Source organism: Podarcis pityusensis, assembly GCF_964106645.2.
Source record: "Podarcis pityusensis genome assembly, chromosome: 3".
NCBI lineage: Eukaryota > Metazoa > Chordata > Lepidosauria > Squamata > Lacertidae > Podarcis > Podarcis pityusensis.
The window spans coordinates 83,520,507-83,537,067 of record NC_138026.1 but is presented as its reverse complement, the minus strand read 5'-3'; the positions used below and the strand labels follow the sequence as shown (position 1 = coordinate 83,537,067).

The following is a 16,561-nucleotide window of genomic DNA, read 5'->3' as shown; positions in this document are numbered from 1 at the left end:
GTAAATTTACTAATTAGTGCTTCTTGGGGGAATTACTATTTCTAGGGTGAAACTGCTTTCATTTTCTTTATTTTTCTGATATTTCTTGTGAAACGGAAGAGTCTTTGAGACATAAAAAGTAACAGCAAAGTCATAAGAACAAGGATGGCGTAAGTTGGACCTGTAGTTGAGTGCCCATGCTTAGGGTGCTAGTTGTCTATACTTGCTTTCAGGATTTTCCTTCTGTCCATGCCCCTTAACAGTGAGTCAGTATTTGTTGTCTACAGCAGGGATGTCCAACTCCCAAGAGACTGCGATCTACTCACAGAAAAAAAATATGACCTTCTTTCGGGGTTCAGGTCAAAGTTGTTGAGCTTCTTTTGGCGAGGAAAGTCAAAGTTGTTGAGCTTTATTTGGGGGGGAAATTGAAAAATCACTCACCAAAAGATTGATCAGGAAACAAAAAGCCTCACAGTGAAAACTCCGTCTTCTATTCTAGCGATCATGCGCAAATGGAGGCGCCGGGTCCAGGTCCTATTTCCCCCCCCCCAAAGGAAAAATCGACCATGATCAACTCAAACCTCATGGGGATCAACAAGTTGATTGTGGTCGACCGGTTGGACATCCCTGGTCTACAGGATATACTCAATTGTCATTTGGATTCTTTTGCCTTAAGTCTTTTGTGTAATTCTACAAATCTTGAGGTTTTCCTGAGCCTCCTGACAATTGCCTCATGTGCATCAGTGCTGCTCTTTTGACTTAAGTAAATTTCTGTGCTGGAGAATTGAATTCACTTTTTGTATATAGGATACTTGCACTGTCCATTGTTTGTAGCTAGTTCAGAGTGGCAACTTAATCTTGGTAACAAACATAGTTTTGATTGAAACTCTCTTCCAATTGATATCCTGATCCTATGGACTTGTTTTAGGTGTAATTGGGTCTATAGTGGCTTAAGTGCTATAGCTAAACCAGAGCACTGTGTTGGATAACTGAGTTGAGTCCCATTTGCCATTATCTACCTTATTCTCCTGGGAACTAACTACCTTTTGGTTGCAGATGTACACAATAGATTGTGAAAGACCTTAGAATGTAATTCTGTATTATTTGCTCCTGTCAAAGTGGCATTGCTGTTCTGTTTTAAAGTTCATATTTGAGGTTGGGACACTTTGGTCTGATTATTTGAGCAGTTTGTGTGATGAGCTGCTCATAATGTCAAAGCACAAGAATTCGCAAAACCACATTTCACTGTTCATTCACAAATTACATTACATGCATATATTATATAAACTTCACTGTTTTTCTTGAAAAATCTTTGAACTGTTAAGGACAGTGATATTTTGTCTTCTAAATGCTGGGTGCATGGGGGGGAATCTCAGAAAGCAGGTTTTGAAAATACTAGCAGGGAAAATGCTTATGTTTTCTTCTATAATATTGTTGCTAAGGATGGAGGAATCATAATAGCCATGGTGTAAAAATACTTCTAAGTAATGTTATGTTGCTCACTTCTCCTATTTCCATCCTGATGAAGTTGTTGCTTCCCTGGGTGGTCAGTCAGACATAAGAATGAATGAATGAATTGTAATGTATGTAGTCCAAACTTAAGTAAAACAATTAAGGTGTGTTGGGGTGGGGGGGTGGGTATATATATATATATATATATATATGAAATAATCTTACAAAAATTACTAGCCTGCAGGTCAAAGGAGGGACAGAGCACTGTGTTTCTGTGCTGGGCCAAGAGGAGGAGGCTTTCCTCCTCTGGCAGCCTCTGGGTTTCTCTCTTGGGCTCAGAAGTAGCAGAACGCTCTGTCCCTCCTCTGCCAGCCTACTCACTCACCTGCATGCAGCCCGTTGTTGCCTTTGGCTGCCAGGCTAATGCTTAAAAGCTGTATAAAATAAAGATACTTGGTTGGATCCAGAGTTCTGTGGGCAAAATTTCACTCATGGAACAAGGTGCTCTCAGGTCTTGGCTCTCCTCTGTTTATGTTGCATGTCTCATGGTCATAAATATCAAGACCTCTAAAATGAGTGGTGAAGGTATTGCTTAATATGCAGCATCTCCAGAACCAGCCATCTTAGCTTCAAAGCATGAATCATGCATTTTACGCCTCTCTGAGTTCAGGGGATGCTGTTCCAAGTTCCTGACTTTGTTGTAACTTATGTGCCTCTCTTATCAGGGATGACTTGGCTGATGGTCCAATATTTAGCAGAGGCCTTTCACGTCCTCGAAGCCTTGAGCGATATCCCTCCTGTGAGGAAAATGCTTCTAGTCCTTTCAGTATGAGACATAATGAGGACTCTCACAGTAGGGATGTTTTCCTCCACCAATCAGACTATAGCATGAACTATGACCATCTACAGGCTCTCCCAAGGGAAACTGATAGGGATGGTGTACTACTTAGGAAGTCCTCGTATTCATCAGAGGATAGAGGGCGAGAGCCCAAACGTCCTCGATATGACAGAGACGACAGACTAATTGATATGAGCATAGAGCCTCAGGGTTTCCTGCCAGGGACACGAAACTATCGTAAGCGAAGTCCTAGTAGGAGCCCAAGCCCACCATATCTGGATTTCCGCGAGCTTGAAAGTGCTAGGAGAAAAAGAGAAGAGGAGCTGAGCAGAAATTTGAGTCGAGAATTGCCTGGACATGGTTATATGATCCCTGACAGGAGCAACCCACTGCAGTCTTCTGAACCTCGGTATCTCTATAGACCGGATGAAGCACCAGCAATGCCCAAAAAGTCCATCTTGAAGAAACGCGTGGACGATCCTTCTGTGCAGGTTTGGCCTATATTTTTTTCTCTCCTTACTAAACTGTCAGTTACACTTTGCTGCTTTTTAGTAAATCTTATTTTACTTAATCTCTGGAGTAGATACCCTCAGAACAATACCCAGGTCACCCTTGCTGTTGTGGAATCTTAAATGTCAAAATAATAGCATATTTAGGAACTGCTGTGTCTCTTTCACACCTTCCTACGGTTGACTGTTACTGTTCTAAACCACTGGCTACAATCCTGGTGTATCAAAGTTTTGTCTGTTTTATTGGTTATCACTGAATGTATTCACAAATGACAATTATTTCTTTTTTCTTTTAGCCTGAAGTCTTTTCCAGCAGTTCTGCCTCTGTCAAAGAGCTTCCCCTTATTACAGATCATCCTCCTTCGCAGAAGCATAGCAGCATTGCTCCTTTTTCATCTGAGGTGGAGAATTTCCTTAAACAGTTCAACAAAAGTGCAGTTGCAGAATCTACGAATAAAGAGTCTCAAGGGAGTGTGCATAATTGGAAACTAAATTCTGGCCAACAGCAAAACACTTCCCCCTTTGAACAGAATTTCGGCAGTTTTTTGAAACAGAAAGACTATCATGAGTCCATATCAGAGCCTGAAGACCGGCACAATGACTTCTTACTTCCTCATGAAAGAGCCAGCCAGGATGGGAGTGGCTTTTCACGCATTCTTGGTATGATGGCAGATTCTACCAGTGCTCAGGAAAAGAGAAGGCGTGGCTTTCCTGACATTGAGGATGAAGAGAAGTTTCTTTATGGCGATGATGAAGATGACTCTAGCATTAATTCCCCTGCTACTCTAAAGCCAACACTTAGTGTTGTTAAAGAACCTGAAAGCCTGAAAGAAAGTTCTCCACCTCCTGCTAATCCCTCTGTAAAACCTGGAAAATCCAGACCAGAGTATGAGAAAATTCATGACTTGCTCAAAACTATTGGTCTTGACATTGGGGTAGCTGAAATTGGTAAGCTTGCTGCCCGCACTCAGGAACGACTCCATGGGAAGAAAGCATCTCGTTCTCCTGATCGTCATTCAATAACGTCTCATAAATTGGAATCTAGGGAGAGGCGTCGCAGTCGTAGTGACACTCATTCTCCAGAATCAAGGCAGCATCACTCTCTCTCTCCCTCTGGTTCTTTCCCGCCATCTAAAGATATACCTTCTATTTCAAATTCTGAGCACACAGAAAGCATAACTGTAGGGCAAAATAATCCCACTCCCATACCAGAACAGTCTGTTCCCCCAATATCTCTAATGCCATCGGCTCCACCTCTTCCTAATTTGTCTTCTACTTCCACTTCGGTTTCCCAGTATAGAGTTTCTCGCTTTTCACCATTCACTGCAACTCAACTGCCACAAAACTATCCATCTCCCACAATGCCCCCTCCTGGTTATGATGCATATGGACACTATATGGCATATGCAGCATCTGGCTGGCCCATGTATGCTGCTCCTCAGCAGGCTGACCCCACACTTTCAGATGTACATGGGCTTGTCTCACTGACAGTACCATCAAATCCCACGCGACCCAACCTCCGAGTTATTGAGACGGTTTCCACAGGCAAAGGGACTCCCGATACCAAGAGAGATGACTCTGTGCTTGTACAAATCCCTAGTGCTACGACTTACTCAAAATTATCCCCTCAGTTTTCTCAGCCTTTTCTTAAAAGTGTTAAAGAAAGAATATCCGATGAAAGAAATCGGGCTTCTCAGAAGCTAAAGGTGAGTATTTTTAATGATGTTGATAATTTTGTTTCTTACAACACACAATCTAAAGGCATAAGAATGCTGAGTATCTGTGTTTATTTTTCAATCTTGATTGCTATTTTTGGAATAGAATGTGCCTCCAGTGTTTAAAAATATTTGACTGTTCAATTAATCTGTGGCAGGAGATGCCTTATAAACACTTGAAACAAGGACACATCTTATTACTGAGTTGAGTTTCTTAGTGTGTTTCAAGTAGCATTTAAAATTCTTGAAACAAAGTGAAACAGATTACAGTCCTGTGAAATATCCCAAATTAGCAAGGTTCTCATAAAAATCTCTCTTAGGTTTTCTTTTTATATTCAGTTGCATTTGTGCATTTGTTGTCTTCATTTAGGAGTGAAGAGAAACATTACTAAATAATAAGATTCTAGAATAGTAACTAGTACAAGACTAAATTCACCAGGAAAACAGGCAAATATTTCCAAAAATGGATGCTTAATATTATTACATTGCAGTAGATTATGGCTACGTTTCAACAGTTAGTATGTGCTGCAGCCCATTGATTTTAGTGGGCTTAAGCGTGCTTAATTTTAATTAAACATCCAGTTGTGTCCCTCCTTTGACAGAACATTCTTTCAGACTGGAGGCTTCTGTGAGCAGGAAGGGGTGTGTATTATTCTTTTTTTATAACATTTTCCATCTGCAGCCCCTTCGCTCATTTCAAAGAACTTCCTCTGTAGTTGAGAGAAAAGCAAAAGTTACTTAATTATTAAACTTTTATTTTGATTGAAAAATCAACATAGATACAGCATAGAATAAATGAGCTGCAACCTCTGAGCAGAGATGCATTTGCATCAGATACTAATCTACAAGGCTACTTTAACATAATTATTGGAATTTCTCAAATTCAAGAAAAAGCAGTGGGTGTCATCCCAGTGGTCTTTGCAGTATTTCTTTGACTGGTCCATGAAAGAGGGTATTTTTATACCTTTGTTTCCTTCATTAACTTTCTAGGTAATGGAGGAAAGAGAGAAGTTGAGGTCTGAACAGGAAGCACGACAGAAGAAACTGCACTATCTCAAGACTGAATTAGAACGACTTTCAAAACAGCAAGGTACTGCTTTCTCACATTTTATGCCTCATTTTTCCCTGTGATGCTCTATAGTGGTGATACCAAGTGTAGGGTTATTTTTACTTCTACTAATTTAGGCACCCCTAAATATTATCCTAAACAGGAATTAATTATTGTGGATCCTGTATTGATTATTGCCAGTTCTGCATTCAGTAATGTGGACAGAACTTTGTGGCATTTGGGCCCAACAGAATGGTGTGGGACACCTTTAGGTACACAAAATAATTTTGCATGTGTTAACATGATTTTCTTATGCTTCCTACTCCACTACTTTGACCGACTCAGGGGAGATGCTGCGGAAGAAACGTAGGGAGAAGGATGGACACAAAGACCCTTTGCTAATAGAAGTGAACAAACTACAGGAGAACATTATGAACGAGATTTCTCAGCTGAAGTTACATGCAGAGGCTGCAGAGAAGAAACAGTCTGAGCTTGACAAAGTAGCTCAGATCCTGGGTATTAATATATTTGAGAAGTCCCGGAAGCAATCTTCAGAAAATAAGGACTCATCAGAAAAAAACAAGTCAGAAAATGCAAAAGGTCAGGAGAGAAATTCCAACTCAGTCAAGGTAAAATTCTAAGTGCTGATTCTAACTGATGTTCTCACTTTTTGTAAAAACAGGGTGTTTGGAAGAATTTCTTGCCACCTGCTTCTTACATATTAAGTTCAAACTTTGTTAAGCTGTCACTTGTGTTTGACATAATTTTTATTTATTATTAGTATCCTGACTTTGGGGGTCACACATTCTTACCATGTGACTTAAAAGTAACATTAAATTCGTAAAAAATACAATAAACAATATCAACAAAAATAATAATAATCAAGATCCTTCCCACAGGGAAGTTGGTGATAGAAAGGCCTAAGACAGGGAGGTAATAGTCTTTCCTGAATCCTTTCCACTGGTCCAGGAGTGGAGGGAATGATTTTAAGAGGAGGCTGGTGTTAGAATAATCTGATGACATTCTGCAGAGTAGAAAAAAAACAGAATGTTTATGCACAACAGTTATCAGGTAGTTTCTGAAGGACCATGAATGTTGATTATTTCATGGAGCTTCTAATTTTAATTTCAAATAGCTTTCTGTGTGGTCCAGTTTTGAAAAACTTACATAAATTGAATTAATAGAAATTGCTAAAAACACAACACCCATAATATAATGTTGATTTTTTTTCTCCCCTTCAGCCTGAGGAAGTGCATAAAGAGAGAAGTCTATGTGGTGCTGAATATGATTCATTCCTGTTTTTTTCTGTCTTAAATAATGCTATGATTACCTTTTGACTTGCTATGATTACCTTTTGACTTGAAATTCTCTACCTCAGGCAGATTTTTATGCTCCTGCAATAGCCTTCATTTTCTTTAATAAACATTTTAAAAAGGGAAGAAATCATTGTGGCATTTTCTGGTTTGATGTAAAGAATCTGATAATTATTCGGGAAGGAGACATGCATGTTTTTTCTTGTTGATCACAAGTGTGGAGTGACACAGTCTCTGCAAAAATGACAGAAAAACCCCCAAGAAAATTGAGTGGGAATGCAATTCTAATTTGGTTTGCCTTCCAAAACCTAACAGCCTGCTTGCATCAGGATGGATTTTCCCTTCTGCTACTCATTAACTTGGAAACTATGAGAGAGAAATTTCCTAGCTCTTCTGAAAGTGAAACACTATGGAAAACACTGGATATGTGATCTCCTTAAGTCTGCTTTGCCGACTAGACCCTGCTTGTAGGCTTCCCACAGACAGAATGCTAGACTAGATGGGCTTCATCCCAGCATAGCTGCTCTTATAATCATATAAAGACAAATCAGTTGTTAGAGCTCACAGCCCATTATTTGTGGGAGCAAGCAGATCAGTGGAAGAGGAGGGTGATGTCTATATAATGCCAAAACATTCTTTATGATTCTCAAAGAAGGGAGCTAGAGGATATGAGCACACAACATTAAACATAATGCTTTTCTTCACTGACTGACAAACATTTTTGGAAGAAAAAACTACAGTATCTTGATTGGAATACAAGGGTCTTATGTTGGTACTCTGGTCTCCTGATCCAGTCAGTTCTTACAATAGGTTGGAAGAGCAATTTATGTTTCCCCTGCAACTCTTTACAACTCGTTTAGGGAGGCTTTCCTAGGGATGTGGACTTTTAAATAGTTTTATCACGTATATTATACTCTAGGGGATCAAAGAGTCAAACAGCATGACATAATAGACACCATTTCTCATGTATGTTAAATGCAATAGCAGAGTCAGTAATTCAAGATTTGAGACAGACCAGATTCTTCTGCTGCAAGCTTTCTTCATTGACAGCTTAGAACCTTAGAACCTGAGCACTTGTGTTTTGCCACAATATAGAGTGCATCATATAAAGTAGTTGCAGGTAGGTAGCCGTGTCGGTCTGCCATAGTCGAAACAAAACAAAACAAATAAATAAATAAATTCCTTCCAGTAGCACCTTAGAGACCAACTAGGTTGGTTATTGGTATGAGCTTTCGTGTATCTGAAGAAGTGTGTGTTTATTTTATTTCGTTTCATATAGAGAGAGTTTGCAAAGTGACTGGCTTTTTCAAAGACTTATAAGTGTTTTTGAGAATTTACAAATTCATTGGGAGTTGCTGGGTATTTTGTACTTAAGTATTTTGTACTTAAGCATGCATACTGCACACATGCACCGTGTACTCCATGGGATGTCATCCCTTGATTGCTTAGTACCCGCAACCTTGGCAACATGCTTGAGTCTCGTTGGAAGTTCTTTCCTGTTGACTGAACAGCATCTGAGTCGGCAGTGCCTGCTCACTGAAATGGTGGAATTATCCTGGGCATTGACAAGCAGGTGATATATAGTTACATATATGTATATTTTGTGTGGTTTCTACTAAAGGCTAGTTTTGAGGCACTGGCTGTCATTCCACAGTTAGTAATATTTCATTTTTTTCCAATTTAGGATTTAAAAAATAATGACAAACCTGGGTGCAGGAGCCCCAAGTCTACAGAACCTCATTTTCAGCCATCCAAACAGCATTCCCAGGAAACCAATATTTATGACTATTATGACACGGGAAACCACTGGTGCAAGGACTGCAATACCATCTGTGGGACCATGTTTGATTTCTTCACACATATGCATAATAAGAAGCACAGGCAGGTGTGTGCTATCAGGTTTTCATTAAGTAGTTTTAATTTGCTCTTCCAAGTTGTAAAATAATGTTTTGTAGAAAGCAAAGAACTACATGCCAAACAACTTTCCTTTTAGAAAATACAGTTTGGAATAAGTTCTTATTCCTAATCTTTTTGGTATGGTTTGTCACTATATTTTTCCACGTATAAGACGCCCTCTGTTTTTTTGAACCCAAAATTAATATACCAATATTTTAAACATCAAACAGAACAACTTTTATATTTTCTTACATATTCAATGTCTGAGGGTAACTATTTGAATCCCAGCTTCATTTTGAGTGTCAATATGTGAGACAGTTCAGTACATGCCCATTTGGTATGTATAGTTCTGTTTTTCCTCAGTGCTTTTAGCATTTGGCAGGAAAGCAGACCTCATTTTAATATTTCTTTTGTCATTGTAAATAGACCTTGGATCCATATAACAGACCTTGGGATTTGAAGACTCAAACTGAAACAAAGCAAGACCTTACAAAACGCATTGACAAGATACCAGTTCCTGCTAAAGGTAAGTTGTTTTTTATAGTTTAAGTGGTGTTTAGGAGGGCCAGATTGTTCACCTTACTGCCAAGAAATGTTTTGTCTTATTAGTGTCAACAAAAGACTGTCACTTCCAAGTAAATGTCTGTCAGCTATTTTGTTTGCATGAATTGCTCTGTTACTGAATTAGTGGGGGATTGAAATGCAACATAAATTTGTATTTGAATGATAAGCAAAGTATACAGTGATAAGAATTGTTGAACAAGTGTAGGTTTCCATTCTTCAGATCAGTTTGTTTCAAGTGGAATCCATGGTTAACTGGCTCATTTCAATTGTAGGGCTTTTTTGTGTACTTTTAGTGTTTTGTTTGGATTTTTTGTTGTTCAAATCTGTAGTGTGTCTTATTATCTTATTTCTGTAATTGATTGTTTTGGGCGGCATTTCAGGTTCTGAATTTCTAATCCCGGTCACTGGATATTACTGTCAGCTGTGCCAAGAATTTTTTGGAGATCAGATATCAGCAGAACAACATGTGAAAAATAATCCACATAACGAGAAATATAAGGTACCTGGAGTATTTGTTTTGAATAAAAATGTTTAAAAGACATCTTATTGAAGTCTTAAAGTCTTCTGTTGTAAAAGGGAGGAGAAGCTATAGCTAAGTGGCATGACATATACTTAATATGCAAAAGCTTCTGAATTCTGTCCCTGGCATCTCCAGGTAGAGCTGGGAAGGACTTTTAATCTTTCAGAGTCACTGTAGATAATATTGTTGGACTGTGTTCCCAGTTGACACTTTGGTTGTGTGTTACTGAAATTTTACTGTACTAGATTTGTTTTATGCTGCAGTTTTGTCACCTCATTGGAATAAAGCTTTTCTCATATTACTTTATATATAAAAGTGTAGAGTTGGAAGGGACAACAAGGGCCATCTAGTTCAGCCCCCTGCAACGCAGGAATCTTTTGCCCAGTGGGGCTCGAACCTATGAACCTGAGAGTGTCTCATGCTATACCGACTGAGCTTTGCTAATGTAGATATTCTGAATAATAATTGTCTAGTAAAACCACTCTTTCTCCTCCCTCTTGCATTTCTAAGCAAGTACAATTAGTAGTGGGGTGGTGATGTGGAAGATAAAATATTAAGGAAGACAAACCTGTACCACTACTGAAATTTCACATTAAGTAACAGCACTGAAACTTTTCCTTGTCCTCACAGAAATATGTGGATGAAAATCCACTCTATGAAGAGAGAAGGAACATTGACCGTCAGGCAGGATTGTCTGTGATTCAAGAAACAGAACGCCGGTTGAAACGGAAGCTGTGTGAAAAGCAAAAAGAAGAGAGAGATGAAAAAGCAGTGAAAGTGGCAAGGAAAGAGGAACGAAAAAGTAAAGAGGAACCAAAGAATTCCAAAGAACTAGGAGATGGGGATAATGAAAATGAGTCTAATAAAAGGAAAGGAGTTTCTAATGGCCAGAAATGTGGGGTTAAGCTTAAATTGAAAAAAGATGACAAAGAGGTTGAAAAGAAGGAAGGGAAAAAAGAGGAACCACCAAAGGAGTCAAGAATGACATCTTTTGGAAAGTTCAGCTGGAGGAAGACTGAGAGAGATGAAAAAAATCAAGGCAAAGATGTAACTGCCTCTAAGGAGGAGAGCTTTGAGGAAAGTAAAGATAAAGAAAGCAAGTCACAATCTGGAAAACCAAATTCAAAGCCAATTGCAATTAAATTGTCTGGGAAAACTGTTATCCCACACACTAGTCCCTGGACACCAGTTGTTTCGACATCATCACAAGCAAAAATCAGGCCCAATTTACCAGCCCCCATGATGGTTCTCAGAAAGTCTGCAACTGCAACAGTAAGCAAGCCTGCACCTTTGAATACTTTCTTGTCCATAAAATCCTCTGGTGCTAGCACCAAGCCACTTCCTGTTGTAAAAGAGGGTAATCCAGAACTTGTTCTACCTCCTGATATTATTTCGAAAGCATTTGGGGGAGAAGTAGTAGTTTTAAAGGGTTCACAGGAGAATGCAACGGTACCAGAACAAACAGAGGAACCTGATCATGAAGCTGTGTCCCGGGCTGTAGAACATGCAAAAGCTGCGGAACATGCAAAGGCGACTGCAGCAATAGCACAGGAACAAGCAGCAAAGGCACAGGAGCAAGCAAATGTTGTGGCAAAAGCACAAGCAAAGGCACGGGAACTTGCTGCTGTGATAAAGGAGCAAATTACAAGATTGGGTATTTTTGAGAGACCTAATCGGCGTCCTCCTCTACTGCCATCAGGACCACCGCTGTCAGTAGCACTGCCAGTACCACCAGCAATGGCATTCCCACCTCCGCCCGCAGTGCCACCCAAACAAGCAACCATCCTTGCAGATGACATGGCTCCTGGTGTGTCTGAGGATGATAAAAACATACTGGCAGTGCCCATGTGTCCCCATCCTTTGCCACCACCAACTATTTTCAGAGACCATGTTAAAAAACTGGAGAAAAAGAACTCTTGCCTAGCAGCAGGTAATGCCAAAGATCTATACGATATTTTCTACAACCGCAGTGGGAGGAGTCCAGCTGATAGCAAGTCTGTGAACTCTGCAACTTCAGATAAAATTAAATCAAATCCTGTTGAGAGACAGAAAAAAACAGACCAGCTGGCAGATCCCAAACCAAGCAGCAAGCCTGTCACACAAGAAACTCTACAAAACATACACAGTACCTCAGATGTTAGCAAAATCCCTTTAAATGACAAGACCCCAGAAACAGATGATGCTGAAGTTGAGAAACTTTTGGCAGCCTATGAAGAAAACTTTAAAACTGGTGTTGAGAGGGAATCAAAGAAAATCTCTCTTTCAGATGCACAGTCAATATTAAAATATGAATCCAATGATTTTTCAGTAAATGCCCCTGAGACAACAGATTTTAAATCTGATGATGATAAAGAATTAGCAGTGCAGTTGTCAGTAGATTGTGTTTCTCTTTTAGAAGATGTTAGCAAGAAACCATCTGAACTTGAAACAATAGAGTTAGCTATGCAGTTGCCAGAAAGCAATGCTTCTCCTTTGGAAGAACTCTACAAGAATTCCTCAGTATGTGAGGCAGCTGAGGTTAAATCTCATGATGATGATGATGAATTAACAATGCAGTTATCCCTGAAACCTGGTACTAAGAAGCCATCGGAGCTGGGGACAGCAGAATTTGTGCTGCAGTTGCCAGAAAGTAGTGTTCCTTCTTTGGATGACTTTAGCAACAAACCCGCTGATCTTGTGACAACAGATTTTAAATCTGATGATGATAAAGAATTGGCAATGAAATTGTCAGCAAACCATGTTGATCTCTTAGAAGATGTTAGCAAGAAGCCATCAGAGCTGGAGACTGCAGAATTAGCCATGCAGTTGCCAGAAAGCAATGCTTCTCCTTTGGAAGAACTTCACAAGAATCCATCTGTGTGTGAGGAAGCAGTGTTTAAATCTCTTGATGATAAAGAATCAGCAATGCAGTTGTCACAGGAACATGATAATAAGAAGTCATCAGAACTGGAGACAGCAGAATTTGCTATGCGGTTGCCAGAGAGCAGTGTTCCTCCTTTGGATGATGTTACCAACAAGCCCACAGGCCTTAAGACAACAGACGTTAAATCTCCCGACGATAAAGAACTAACAGTGCAGTTGTCAGAAAGCAGTGTTTTTCCTTTGGATGATTTTAGCAACAAACCTGCAGACTTTGAGACAACAGACTTTAAATTTCCAGATGATAAGGAATTAGGCTTACATATGTCAGAAGACCATGTTGCTCTTTTAAAAGAGCACGATGTTAGCAAGAAACGATCTGAATTTAAGACAGCAGGATTAGCCATGCAGTTGCCAGAAAGCAATACTTCTTTGGAAGAATTTTGCCAGAATTCATTGGAGTGCAGGGCAGCAGAGTATAAATCTCCTGATGATAAAGAATTAGCACTGCAATTGTCAGAAGACCAAGAGGCTCTTCTAAAAGATGTTAGCAATAAACCTCTGGGGCATGAGATGGCAGAGTTTAAATTTCCTGGTAAGAAAGAGTTAATAATGCAAATGGCAGAAAATGAGACTGACTTTACTGCTGAAGATGTTGGTGTGGCAAGTGGCACAGACATCAGCGACGAGTTACAAGACCAGCAGAAAATGGATAAATCCAAATTAAACAAGATCAGTAAAAGTTTGGAGATGAAAGCATATTTGACAAGTTTAGGTGAGAGAGATGTAGGAGGAGAACATACAGAATTTGCAGGACATCAGTTTGTTGTTAGTCAGGAGCATGAGTCTCGGTTATTTGAAACACAAATTGATACCCCTAAGGGAGAAGGCCATACTATAACAGAAGATAAGCAACTTGATGACAGCTCTGAATCAACAATTTCTATGTGGGTTTCAGAGGTGCGTGTTCAGAGTCCACTGGCATGGGAGCCAGCCTCATCTTCAAAAGTGAATAAGGAAAATCCTCAAATAGCAATGATAGATCAGAGTTCCAATAAAGAACCATTATTGGATCTAAAATGGGGCAATGTGGGCCTTGATAGGCTTGAATCAGCAGTCAGTGATGAAAGTCCGCAGACTTCAGAGGTCCAGAACATAGATCCTGGATTGAAGCCTTTAAATACAGATGAATTTAATAATTCCTGTATAAATAATGAACAAAAATTGTTGACTAGTTCTCAACCAAACGATGATGAAAATTGTAATGTAGTTGGTGTTCCAGTATCAGAAGAGATGTCAAATGAGTGCCTTGTTAACGTAACAATGATAAGCAGTACACTAGGGAAACATGAAGAAATTAGTCAACATCCATTAAGCTGTGAAACCAAGGATTCCCAAGCTAAGGGAGCTGAAACTTTGGGCAGTATGTCTTCTGCAAATGATGAACTTCATTCCAGTGCAGAATTAATGTTTATAAAAAATAATGGGTGTGGGCCTTCTGAATCTGATCTCAGTTTAAATGACAATGCAGAGAGAGGTTCTGTAGAAACATATAGCACTCACTTTTCCAGTGTTCAGCCAGAGATGGTTCAAGAACCACTAGGTGCTCTTCCAACAGAAATCAGTGTTGAGCATCTTGGAGAGGTAGCCCTTACATTCACAGACATGAACACTGGGATCTTGGATACCTCAGCAGCTGGTGACTTGGACTTGAATAGCACTTATTCAGAACTTAACTTTGATCATTCTACAACCCCTTCTCCAAAGTCTGGAGAAATAAAGCCTAATGATTCTCCTAGATTGAAACCAAGCCTGGAAATAGAAACCATTAATTTTAGTCTGGGAGATATTGAGGTAGAACGTGAACATCTGGGCATCCTACCATCTGAAATTCTGAATGAGGATATTGTAGGGAGTCCAAAGTTAGAAACCATTTCATCCATTTCTTTAGGGTCCAACAAAACTAGAGAATTGGGCATTGAGCAACCTACAATTGAACCAGAAATGATTGCTTTTGTTGAGTTAGCATCTGGTGAGGAAGAGGATAAATTTTGCTCCTTGGTTTCTGATGTAATTGTCCCAGACATAGTGTCTCCTGCATCAAATGGTAGCACTGCTGGACCAAGCATGTCACTCATCGAAATGCAGGACATGCCTCCAATTTCCATGGTATTGCAATCAGATGTTAGCAGAGACAGCACTTCTGATATGCCACCATTGAGTAGCGACGAAAAAAATGTGCAATGCCAAGCAACTGAGTGCAAGGAATCCTTCCTTCTAGATCTACAGAAAACATCTGTAGAAGTGGGGGGCTCAGGTGACAACGAATTGTACATTGTCAAGAATGAGATGCAGGCATCTGCAAGGGAGTTAAACAAGACAGATGAAGTGGAAAATAATGATAGTAGATATGAGATTAACAGTAAGTTGACTTCAGAAGTAACTGAAAGCTCTGCAGAGTACCTGGTAAGTTCAGATAATATTGATCCTGATGTTTGAGTAGCTGTTGTGTAGATTTTGTAAATACTCTGTTTGAGTTTGATATGTTAGATATTTTGAAGTAGATATTTGCTAAAGCCTGAACTTCATTTGCCCTGAAAGATATACACCCTTGTACATATTGGATTGTATAAACATTTTTTTGTTGAACTTAGAACATTTCATTTCTATTTCTTGCAGTTAAAATGCAATTACTCATCTATAACTGACCTTCACATATAATACAGAACCATGGTTTAGCATTATCAGAATGCGTAACAGTGAACCTTTAGCTTGTACACTTCATTTTACCTCTCCTGGTGTGACTGTGAGGAAATTGAACGTTGCATTAATCACAGTTTCACATGATGTCTGAAACACAAACTGTGATTAATCTTAAGCTTCATAAATTATGATATGAAGTTGGCTTGTTTCCACCAACCATAGGACCAGCTGCATTTTCTCTGGATATGGACAGCAAGACAAGCTAAGCTACAGTTGGTCTAAAATGGAAGTGAAAGTTTCCAAATGTCATGACTGTACTGGTGGAAAAAGGTGGTAGCAAGTGAGCTCACGGCTTGCTGCAGATTTTCCTTGTAATGCTTAAACAGTAGTTTGGCATTTTGTGGGAATGCAGCCAGTGGGTATGTGGGCCTTTGGAGGGTTTCTTGCTGTTGGGGCATATATGGGTTTTGTGGGGTTTTTTGCATTTTTCTTTGACTATTTTAATGGTTTCTGATTTACACAGCTTTTGTAAGTAACATTCCAAGTGCAACAGTGACAAGCGCAAGAAAACCTGTTCAGAACTTGAAGAAAAAAGAAGGCTCTTGCTGAAATATTTGAGCAGAAAGTTTATTTGAAATGTTATGCATGTTTTGTTGCACAAAATGTAAAATGCATAAAGATTGTTCTGCAGTTTTGACTTGTAATTACGTTGTTGAATTGAATCTGTAATCCAGACTGTAATGCCATGTTACTGTGTGTGTGGATATCATCTCGCTGAGCAAAGAAGAAAAATCTACCAACTCACTTTTGGAGACGGAAACTATTTGGTAAGGCTGTGGCCCAACAACTGGACTCTGCATATTGAGGTCACTTACATGATTTGAAATCACATTTCATTTCATTGTATTGTAATGCAGTAACTGTTTGTGTTGAATTGTTTAGCAGCTGCCCAGCTCAGAAGAAATAGAAGATCTCAACTTTGCTCTCAGGATTGGATTCACTTCACATACCCAGACATTACATGCCTGAATGAACCCCTGAGCCGCAAAATACTGTTTTGTGAAGGTTTTTCACTTATTCAGCTTGTCAAGATATGAAGTAAACGTTTGCATGGATCTATATAAAAGGTTTATCTGTAAATCTAAAATAAACCCAATATATAAAA

At 39.4% G+C, this 16,561-nt stretch overlaps 1 protein-coding gene across 4 annotated transcripts in view; it reads left to right on the top strand.

Moving 5' to 3' along the window:
* Nucleotides 1-16,561, top strand: part of LOC308472592 (zinc finger protein 318-like) — a 22,593-nt gene extending 6,032 nt beyond the window's left edge. For 2 of the 4 annotated variants that reach the window (XM_080997589.1, XM_080997591.1), the window contains exons 3-10: nt 2,157-2,760; nt 3,075-4,484; nt 5,484-5,583; nt 5,887-6,170; nt 8,539-8,739; nt 9,177-9,276; nt 9,695-9,813; nt 10,465-16,561. In XM_080997589.1, coding sequence (XP_080853715.1) covers nt 2,157-2,760; nt 3,075-4,484; nt 5,484-5,583; nt 5,887-6,170; nt 8,539-8,739; nt 9,177-9,276; nt 9,695-9,813; nt 10,465-15,192 — 7,546 coding nt within the window. In that variant the 3' untranslated portion in view covers nt 15,193-16,561. The remainder of the gene's footprint in view (nt 1-2,156; nt 2,761-3,074; nt 4,485-5,483; nt 5,584-5,886; nt 6,171-8,538; nt 8,740-9,176; nt 9,277-9,694; nt 9,814-10,464) is intronic. The other 2 variants (XR_013983595.1, XM_080997590.1) reach the window with 2 other exon arrangements.